We start from the raw sequence: 11,166 nt of genomic DNA on the forward strand, positions 1-11,166 counted from the left end.
TGCATGCTATTTAACAGCAAGTTTACACACTGACAGTCTCAAATAATCAGTAGAAAGGGGACACAACATCATGGATTACATAAATATACCTACAGCATCATCTAAAGGTGGACGCTCAAAGAGCCACCCGGATACCACAGCTATCGTATCTGGTGAGACGGAAGCCCTTATCAACAAATTACCAACCATTATTTATATTCATAAATAATGACAACCTAATTTGGGTGTAGAACTTCAATTGATTGACCCTGCTAAATGGACTGACACAACCAAATTCTTCAATCGACCGATGTCACTGTTTTATTATTTTTCATCTTTTTACCCACGAAGGGCTAAAAGTGTACAAAGCGCTTGCTGTCGGCTTTGGACTCCTCTGTTTTCTGCAAGTTGCTCTCAACGTTTGGCTGCGTCTTTCCGTCAGTGAGTGATTTGTGGGAGTGTTACTTTACCTAGTATTCTTCCAATGCATACACACAATAAATATGTTTTACCTTTATCGTCATAAAAAAGAAAATGCATATTTAGTTTGAATAACAATGCATTACAAATCATGATATCAGAGCTTATTATCCATGGTTTGTGTTTTGTTTGTTTTTATCTGAAATAAAATTCAGAGGTTTGAGGAAGTTAAGAAACCCAACTAGAAAATGCTCAAAATAAGGAATGGGCTTTTTACAATATAAGTAAAAACTTGAGTGTTAAGCCTCTGAAGTTATTTTTCTTTTAATTACAAAGTGTATCTTGAGATCATCTCTTTAGGGCACAAATTGTAAAAATGATAATCAAACGCTTGATATACAAACTCACTTTTCTTTCAGACCATATTGTACATTATCATTCCATTTGCCAAAACCTGTCTGCAAATCAGGATACTTTGAGAACAGAATACATCAACTTTGGTAAGTTTAATAAGAAATGTACACTTCTGACACTCAGAATCAAATCTGCGCAAACCTGGTCTCGATATCCCATATAGGTTAAAGATACAGAAGGTAATGCACTACTATGAAATAACTTACTGCCTCAGTCGATTTAATTTGTTGTACAACCGTGGTTACAGAGTACAATCAAATGATGTTAAATTCAGATTTGCTCCCATATTTGCTCACTATGACATCGAGAAGTTTTTATTTGAATGTTTTTGTGTGTGTGTGTTTAATGTTTCCAAACAGATCATCACTTCCAAGATGGATGGGTGTATTTTGGTACTAGTTTATACTACATTTCTTCAGCAAAGGCTTCCTTTCTAAACAGCAGAATGGACTGCGAGCATCGAGGAGCAGACCTGGTCATTATCAACAGCATAGAAGAACAGGTGCGGACAATAACCTTTGCTTTCAAAGGTCAATTCTGACCACAAATTTTTTTTTGTGAAATCCATATCCAATATAAAATTGTGGAGCAATCAAATTATACTTTTCCTCCCGTTTATTTTTGAAAAAGAACTTTACCAGGAAGTTCAATAAAATCTTGTGGATCGGGCTGAGTGCAAAGAATAAGGCATGGGAATGGGTGGACGGAAGCCAGCTGACCAAAAGGTGCGCACATGACTGTCAACTGATACCATTGGCCTAAACATTCTTTCTCATTGTATAGAATTTCTTATGTTATCAATCACAACATATTTAATTTCTATACAACACATTACAGAGTGATTCTTTTTTTCTCATTTTCTCTTTAGTTTCAGCTTCTGGGGCCCAAATGAACCCAATGGCTTTGAAAACAAAAAAGAAGACTGCGTTGAAAGTAGGTTTTTTGAGAATGTAAACAGCTGGAATGATATACCATGTGAAGATGAAAACTTCTGGATCTGTGAAAAGACTGTTTGTCTGTAGTGCAGCTATGAGAAGAGTTTGATGAAGTGACTTCATTCACAATGACACATGCTATCATCACATGAGTAATACAAAGATAGAGCAGTTGCAGTGGACAAAAAATCCCCCACAACAGAACAACTGTAAATGTTAAGGGAAATTATAGTCATGGTGCTGAAAGCAAACTTCAAACAGGCCATTTAGAAAACAAAAAGTAAAAGGTTAACCCGTGGATAAGATTTCTGAGAACGTGAACGAAACCTGAAAAAGTTGAGAATTTGAAATGTTGAAATTTCCCCATCTGGGAGAGGTTTAAGAAGCAATATATCAAAAGCAGAAAAATGGGTAACTGAAATGATGAAAACAAAGAGGACGACAAATAAATTTGGATAATGGATGTATTAATCCGTATTTACTTTAAATTTCTATTGAAGTTATCCCCGTGCGCAGGACCAAAGAGAAATTTCCAACATGTCACTATGTAGGTTTTTTTGGAGTGTAAAGATTTCTCTAAAATAAAAAAAAACAGTATTATTGTACAAACTAAAAAAATAAATGAATATTGATAAAAGACTTTGTATGCCTACCACACTTTCACTCAGGTTGAATGAAGGACGTCGGAAACTTTGGCTCTTAAGATTCTTACTTTCTTCGTCTCCATTCTATTGCAGCCGTGAAAATAACACATTTTTAATTTCCGCGACATCGGCGTTCATTTTCATGGAACTTTAAGGAACATCTTTCTCAGTTGGTCCCGCCTCTGACCCTCTGCAAAACTTTGCGGCGGTCTTCTGCCCGTCGTCCTGTTACCATCCCAGATGGTCTTAGAACCACGGGTTTGAGCTCCAAAGAAGTTTGGGGATGAATCCTGAGCTTTTTTTTCTTAATTTCTGACCATGCTCTGTAGCCTGCGACCTCATGGGTTTACCACAGAGGAAGTCAGGGTGGCTTACGTAATCAGCGACCTGACAGTCAGAGCTCTCCTCTGGGGAACCGCTAAGTGGGAGAGGCGAACTGCCACATGTACATTGTTTGTTCCAGGCCTTCTCCGAAGAGCATTTCAAGATTTTTGGAATGAGAGCTTCCAGTCCTGATGCTGCCCATGATCTGCTCTCTCTGTAACAGGGGAGTCAGTCACTGGCTGATGTCCTTTTTCCCCCAGATTGACTTTCGGACTAGGAGCAACTGGAACACTGGAGCTCTGTGCGATGCCTTCCTGCACGGCCTGGCTGATTTTGCATTAAGGATGAACTTGTCTCCTCCCCCTTTCCACTGATACTTGATGAGCTCCAGCCAGAGCTAGACTTCCATATCCAAACCCCCAGAGGAGAAAAGAGACAAGACATCCCCGGTGCCCTTGGCTCTGCTTGTTGGCCTAGTTCCCCACCAGATCCCTGCTTCCTCTCCCCTGACTAACGGCAAGCGTCTGTAGCCATGCAGCTGGGTTGTACTAAACTGGGTCACACTCAGCTTACTTCGTAAGAATTGGAGCATCGCCGAACGGAGAACCTCTGCATGTATTGTGGTCAAGCTGGCCATTTTGTTTCCCACTGCCTGGTAAAAGGGCAGGGCTCACCAGTAAAGAGGAAGTCCAGGTGAATCACGTCAGAGCCAAATCTTCCTCCTTGATCATACGTCCCTTATGTAGAGTCAAGCTCCTCCTTCCTGGTGGGACACACACCCTGCCCTCCTTCATAGACTGATGCAAATCCCAGTATTATGGCTGAGAGCTTGATTGAACAATTAACAGTCAACTTGGCCTAGAGCGGGACCCATTAGACACCAATCCCTCCCAAAGCCCTTGATGAAAATCTGCCAGGTCACTCACCAGGCTACTTCAATTCACAGGCTTTTCTCAGGTTACCACCATGAGACCCTTCAGTGTCACATCTGATCCCGGGCTACCCTCGACTCCTTCGACACCGAGCCACAGGGGCCGTCAGGAGCAACTTCTGCCACCTGGTCTGCCTTGAGGATACATTTGTTCCGCAGCTGACAACAGACCCCAGTTCCTGTCCTGACCAGAGTTTCACCCAAGTACCATGATTTCCAGTAGGTGTTAAACAAGGGCTAAGGCAACTTCATCACCTCCTCATCACCCATATTATTGCCCCAGTGACTTGAGGCCTGGCAACTCACCTCCCAAGGGAGGTTATTGTCCCTTGTTTATTAAACAAGGGAGAAGAGTGGAGAGCTGTGCTGGGTCCAGGTTGTTTCTGAAGTTGCGTCACGGGGGTGTCAGGAGCTAGGACCTTCAAGGAGGAGCATTGAGTCTCAGGAACTTGCGAGGAGAGGCGCCGACCTCTGGGACTGGGAACTGGTGAGGCAAGGTGACGTAGAATACAGGGACAAGGAACCAGCGAGGAACAAACAACAATCGGGTACCGAAGGGCTGGCAGCAGGCTCCTCCTATCCTCCCCCTGATGAGCCACAGGTGTACACTGTCCCTTGCTGACGTCCAAATCAGGCTCTCTGGAACAGAGGTAAAAGGAAATGTAAATACACGCTTAGACCCGGATCCTAACAACACCAACAGCTGCACCTCCATGACCTCAAGTGGGAGCTGATGTTAAGCAAAGCGCAGCAGAGGATGTTCCTCCAGAGGTCATTAAAGAAGTTTAACCTGCCAAAGACGATGATGGTGCACTTCTACACCTCCGTCATATAGTCCATCCCCACCTCCTCCATCACCATCTGGTATCGGCAGAGACAAGACCAGACTGCAGCATACCATCCACTCTGCAGAGAGGGCGATTTGCTGCAGCCTGCCTTCTCTACAGGACTTGTATGCTTCCAGGACCTGCAAGCCCACAGGCAAGATCCAAGGTGACCCCTCCCACCCAGGACATAGACTTTTCGGATCACTCCCCTCTGGCAGGTTTCTTCCCATCGTCAGTCTGCCTCAGTAATGAGAACCCGGACCCCCACAGACACTTCCCAAACTCCTCTACTGAACTACTTTGCAAAACTTACCACTTTGCACATTTAACCACATTTGCTCTGATTTCACTATTAATTTATTTAATGCCTGTTACCTACTGTCTTTTTAACAGTCAACCAAAGCCTATTCCTTGTAGTTGTAAAATTAGTTGGCGATGAAAGCAATTGTGATTGTGATTCTGATGTTTTATGGAACTTTAAGGAACAAAAACCGTTCTAAATATTAGCATAATAAACAGTCCAGTGCAGTGATAACACAACTAACCTTAACTAAGTAAGAGGTGACAAGAGGTTTGCTTGTGAAAGAGATACAGCGCTGTTTCGATCAGGTAAAAACAGAACTTTGTGTTTCTTATGTTAAAATAAGAGGGTGCATTACGGATTCAATTGCAACAAAACAGGAATTTCAAAAACCATTTGAGGATACAAGTAAAGTTATTATTCTGTTTTCTGCCAAGTACATGTCAGTGACACCGTTGAAGATTTTGGGTATCTGGTAACTGTCATAAAAGATGTTTTTAAAAGTGTATACAGTTCATGATGTAATGAAGAAATGGTGGACAGATGTTGTATCCAGGACAGGAACACCAAGGGACAGATGGTGGTAGACTTTGCAAAATGGATGGAAATGCCTGTAGTGAATACTTTTTACAAGGGGAACGTAGGGTAACTTAGCAGAGGTAGGAGCACGCAGGTACACTACAATTTGTATAGACGATGTAATCTAAAGGGGATGAGTAACTGCAAAGTAGTTGTAGGTGAAAAAGTAGCCATACATCATAGGATGGTGGTTTGTAGGATGGCTCTGGTGACAAGATAGGTGAAGAGGACAAAGATAGAGCAGAGGACAAAGTGTTGGAAGCTACAAAAGGAGTGTTTGGTTTTCAGGGAGGAGTTGAGAAAAGCTCTGGATGCTTCAAGATGGCCACATAACTACAGCAATTGATCAGGGAGAAGGTAGGAGAGTAGCCTACTTCGTGTGTCATCTGGATGAAAAGTACCAAAGGAGACTTGGTAGTACAATGAGCAAGTACAGCAAAGAAGATATTGGACATTGAGGGGACTGAAGAGAGCAGACAGAAGTAGAAGGTAAAGGTATAGTTAGCAAAGGCCAAAAAAAGGGCGTATGATGACTTGCTAGGTTGGACAGTAAGGAGGGAGAGTGATTTATAAAGGTTGGCCAAACAGTGGGATAGCGATGGGATGGATGCACATCAGGTTTGAGTGATTCACCCTCATATTATGTTAAGGGTCAATTTGACCCATTTCACCCATTGACCCAATGGGTCAAATTGACCCTTAACATAATATGAGGGTTAAGGATAGAAAAAAATATATTGACAGATGCTAGCGCGACAGGAAGACGGAATAAAATAGAATATTCCTTTAATGATGGTAAAAGTATTTTGAAGAGATGATAAATGAGGAAAATGAAAGAGGTCGAAAGTTAGAGGAAGTGACTATTGTGGAGGAGTGGAAGTTTCTAGGAGAGGCAGCAGTAGAGTTTTTCGGTTTAATTATTCAACATAACCTGAGAGAGTGAGAAGAGGAATCAAGAAGAAATTTGATGGAGCCCATTGTTAAGAATAAGGGGGATTTGCAAAATTTGGGTAACTATGGAGGAATAAATTTGATGAGCCATACAATAAAGTTATGGGAAAGAGTAGTTGAAACTACACTGAGAGGAAAGCTCTGCATTTGTGAGCAACGGTATGGTTTCATGCCTGAAAAGAGTACTACAGATGCAGTATTTGCTTTAAGAATGCTGGTAGAGAAATACAAAGGTCAGAGGGAGCTGCATTGTACCTCTGTAGACCTAGATAAAGCATACAACCGGGTCCCAAGAGAGGAACTATGGTATAGTATGAGGAGGTCTGGACTGACAGAGAAGAATGTTAGACCGGTGCAGGACATGTATGCAAGCTGTGAGACAGTGTGAGGTGTACTGGAGGTATGAAAGAGAAGTTCAAGGTGGAGTTGGGACTGCATCAGGGATCAGCTCTGAGACCCTTCCAGTTTGCAGTGGTGATGGACAGGCTGACAGATAAGGTTAGACAGGAATCACCATGGACCATGATGTTTGCAGATGACATGGTGCTCTGTCATAGAGCAGGGAGCAGGTGGAGGAAAATCTTGAGTGATGGAGGATTGCTCTGGGGAGGAATGAAGACTGGCCACAGCAAGACAGAATATATGTGTGTGAATGAGAGGGACCAAAATGGAACGGCAAGTGGAGATGAAGAAGGTGGAGAATCTTAAGTACAGTCCACAGTCAAGTCCGGAAAAATGGAGAGTGTGGAAAAGAGGGGAAGAAATGAATTCAAGCAGGTTGGAATGGCTTGGAGAAAGTGCCAAGGGTAATGTGTGATAAAAAAAAAGTCTCAGCCAGTATGACAGGAAAAGTGTACAAGACAATGGGAGACCAACAATGCTGTCTGGTTCAGAGACAGTGGCACCAGGGAAAAGACAGAAAGCGGGGCTGGAGGTAGCAGAGATGAAGATGCTGAGGTTCTCTTTGGGAGTGACAAGGATGGATAGGATCAGGAATGAGTCCATATGAGGGGGAAACACAGTAAATGTTTTGGAAATAAGAAGCCAGACTAAGATAGTTTGGTCATGTACAGAGGAGGAGTAGTGAATATATTGGTAGATATATGTCAAAGAGAAGATTTATGGATGTAGTGGAAGAGAACATGAAGTTAGTTGGTGTGAGGGAAGGATACAGAAAATAGGGATAGATGAAGGAGGATGATTCAATGTGGTGACTCCTGAAGGGAGTAGCCAAAAGGAAAAGAAGATCAAATAAATACAGTTCATGATGGATTTCAGTCTACAATTCCATAAATCAGAATTTCATCCGACAGCTATTTTTATCTCTGTTAAGTAACTCGTTTTATATAGGTTGTGTTTGTAAAGAAAATCTTTTGCTGTTTTTCCTCTATGCTATTGGCTCCCTGTGCGCTCAATATAACTTGAGAATGTGTAAAAGTCACTCAGTTCAACAAACCCTTTGTGTTGGTGGTGTTTCATTCACAATATCGAAATGAATAAGTCATATTAAACCATGTTTTTAAATTTAAAAAATACAAAGCTGGTGTGCGTTCCAAAGAGTGAATCTTCATTGGCAACATGCTGCCTGGCAGTAACTAAGGCAAAAGAGGAAGGACACGTGTTACTGTTTCAGAAGGGAAAGGGATATAGAGTGAATTGCATAGTCGGACAAAAAGCCAAATATCTACCAAAAGGAGATACGACACCATGGATTATACAAATACACCAGATGCTTCATCCAGAGGAACCTCAAAAAGCCACAATGACATCACAGCTGCCGTAACTGGTGAGACAGAAGCCCCCATCTCTGCAAATCACTAGCCGTTGTGCAATATTTAATTAGAGGAATGATGAAACTGAATCAGATGCAGAACTTCGAAACATGTCTGTTTGGTCATTTGCAGATTTGTTTCTTTGTTTTGTTATGTAAGGTGTTCTATATCTTATATTTCCATTTTTTTTCCCCTAAATGAACGGTGTTTAATGTGTCCATTTTTGTACATGCGTTCCCTTGATCAATTTCTGCTGAAATCCACAATTTCTATTGAAAGTGTAGAAAATGCAGGAAGGAGAAGATTCACTTTGACCTAACTACAGCCTCAAATACATATCTTAATATCTTGATGTCCGCTTTTTATTGTTCCTTTTTTTGTTTAAAAATGTGGCTAATATCTAGGAGAAGAGTGCTATTGACAGGGTAAGAACAATACAAAAAACATTTCAAAGGAAACCAAAAATCTAAGTAAATACTGTACAAAGTGGGCCACAAACTGTTAAACATTTTTGACAACAGCCACTCTTTCAGTTGCCCATGAAGGCACTACATAGTAATTCACATTCTGCAAACACACAAGGTTGACTGCATTTGGGTCTTTGAACATTTAATTTCTACATTGTGAGTCTAAAGACGGATGTTGGATTTTAAGGTCAAAATGATTTCAGTTCTGTCGTTTTTAGATTTCAGTGATAATTTTATTGGTTAGTTACTTTCAAAAAAGAAGAAGAAGCATAGACCGCAAGCTAACTGTGCTGAGAAAGACCAGTCGAAACCACGCAATCAGCACATTCTTGCATTTCAGTCAAATAAATAAATAAAATAATAATGATAATACTTATTATTATTATTTAGATGTTTCTCTGCATTACTTAACTTTGGTAAACCAACAACCTCTTCCTGATTCATGACTCAATCCATCTAATAATGCCTCTTTAAAAAACAACAATTGTGATTTTTTTTTTTTCTATCTCCTGTCTGATTTCTCCACAAAGGACTAAAAGTGTACAAAGTGGTTGCTGTCAGCTTTGGACTCCTGTGTTTCATACAAGCTGTTCTCAACATTTGGCTGCGTCTTTCTGTCAGTGAGTAGTTTTTGGAATATTATTTTATTCCTCCATGTATACGTATATGTATGTATACAGTGAGGAGAACAAGTATTTGATACACTGCTGATTTTTCAGCTTTTCCCACTTGCAGAGCATATAGAGGTCTGTCATTTTTATCATGGATACTCTTAAACTGTGACGGTATCTAAATACAAAAATCCAGAAAATCACATTGTATGATTTTTAAGTAATGAATTTTACATTTAATTGCATGACATAAGTATTGATCACCTACCAAACAGTAAGAATTGCGTCTCTCACAGACCTTTTAGTTCTTCTTTAAGAATCTCTCCTTTTCTCCACACATTAACTATTAACTGCACCAGTTTGAACTCGTTACCTGTAGAAAACACACCTGTCCACACACTTGAAGAGTACCTATGATTAAAAATTAGACCTCTACATGCTTTACATGTGGGAAAAGCTGAAAAATCAGTGTATCAAATACTTGTTCTCCCCACTGTATATGAAAACAGTGAAGCTGTAACACCATAGAGTTTATTCTGAAGATATCTTTAATTGTGAAGTACAATGAAATGCTTGATACAATTTCCCTTTTCTTTCAGACAATCCTGTCGCCACTCGGTCCATGTGCAAAAACCCATCTGAAGATCAAAATGCTTTGAAACCAAAGCTCCCAAACTTTGGTAAGTTTGACAAGAACGGACGTATATATTAACAATATAGGAGATAAAAGCAAGAGGTAATGAACACTTGAAATAATTGATTGACCAGGTTCAATTTAGTGTTAGGTGTATTTTCAGTGTTTTTAATTTCTCAACAGATTGCAATCAAATGATGCTTCAAATTCGCTTGGAATTATGTTTTTTTCATATTGTGTGTGTTTGATTATTTCAAACAGATCGCTATTTCCAAGAAGGGTGGGTGTATTTCAATACCAGTTTGTACTACATTTCTTCCACAAAGGCTACCTGGCTCAACAGCAGACAAGACTGCCTTCAAAGAGGAGCAGACCTGGTCATTATCAACAGCAGAGAAGAGCAGGTGCGGACAAAGGCTAGTCAATCTTGACCATTCTGACCATGTGTAGTAAAGAAAATGTAAAATGCAAACAAATCTTCAAGAGTAATCACACATTTTTCTTTTCGAACAAGAACTTTGCCAGGAAAATCCAGACCCGCATGTGGATCGGGCTAATTGCAAGGGATGAAAGCTGGATATGGGTGGATGGAAGTCCGCTTACCACCAGGTGCTTACTTGATTGTAAACCAATGCCGAAAGGCCTAAACAATATTTCTAACTATTTCATATATATTCAGAATGAAGACACAATTTCCATTTAAAACATTGTGGGACAGTGAAGTCCATCAAATGATTAGTTTTTTAATATACCCTTGGTTTTCAGCTTTTGGAGCCCTAACGAACCCAATGGCTGCCAATATGGAGAACACTGTGCAGAAATCAAGTTTTTCCAGATAGAAGACAGCTGGAATGATACACCATGTGGAACAGAAGACTTCTGGGTCTGTGAAAAGATGGTGACAGTGTAGTGGAATAAAACGAAAGTCCCTCCTTAGAAGAGGATACCGTGCCAACTTCATATCTTTGATTTAAATGTAAGATCTTGTAAAAAAAAACAATTCATTTGTATTTTAAAAGCCCTTTATCATAAGACGGGTGGCAAAAATTCATTGTGTACTGGCGCAACTAGCCGTTGCTTTAAATAAAATGCATAGTGACCAACAGAGGACTTTTTTAACATTTATTTATTTAACACATGGTATAAACAGATAATACATATGTACAAACAAACATGGCAAAATAGAATTGAATGTCAATGATACAAACGGGCATGAGGAAACATATGGACATAAGGACATGCGTTTTGTATGTAATCAATTAACTGTTAGAGCGAACAGGATTAAAGATTTGTGAGATTTGTTTAATTCCAGAAGATAAGACAATAAATTAATAAAAATAAATACAATAATAAAAAAATAGAAAACGAAAACAAACA

General features: G+C 40.1%; 1 protein-coding gene across 1 annotated transcript; it reads left to right on the forward strand.

Annotated features, from left to right (window-relative positions):
* The first annotated feature begins 70 nt into the window (after positions 1-70).
* Positions 71-10,883, forward strand: LOC147228086 (uncharacterized). Its single transcript, XM_086156300.1, has 11 exons — positions 71-152; positions 331-420; positions 819-899; positions 1,173-1,315; positions 1,444-1,538; positions 1,682-1,746; positions 9,075-9,164; positions 9,755-9,835; positions 10,051-10,193; positions 10,304-10,398; positions 10,555-10,883. Exons 1-11 carry the CDS (start codon positions 71-73, stop codon positions 10,697-10,699), a joined length of 1,110 nt encoding a protein of 369 aa, XP_086012426.1. The 3' UTR covers positions 10,700-10,883.
* The last annotated feature ends 283 nt before the right edge of the window (positions 10,884-11,166 follow it).

This window comes from Fistularia commersonii, chromosome 12 (assembly GCF_037954325.1).
Source record: "Fistularia commersonii isolate RoL2024-O1a breed Wild chromosome 12, RoL_Fcom_v1.0, whole genome shotgun sequence".
In the NCBI taxonomy this organism is placed as follows: Eukaryota; Metazoa; Chordata; class Actinopteri; order Syngnathiformes; family Fistulariidae; genus Fistularia; species Fistularia commersonii.

Excerpts from the sequence above, each read along its gene's own strand:
- LOC147228086 (XM_086156300.1), top strand. The coding sequence starts at position 71 with ATGGATTACATAAATATACCTACAGCATCATCTAAAGGTGGACGCTCA. Across the intron at positions 153-330 it reads TACCACAGCTATCGTATCTG|GGCTAAAAGTGTACAAAGCG; the intron begins GTGAGACGGAAG and ends TTACCCACGAAG. Across the intron at positions 10,194-10,303 it reads TCAACAGCAGAGAAGAGCAG|AACTTTGCCAGGAAAATCCA; the intron begins GTGCGGACAAAG and ends TTTTCGAACAAG.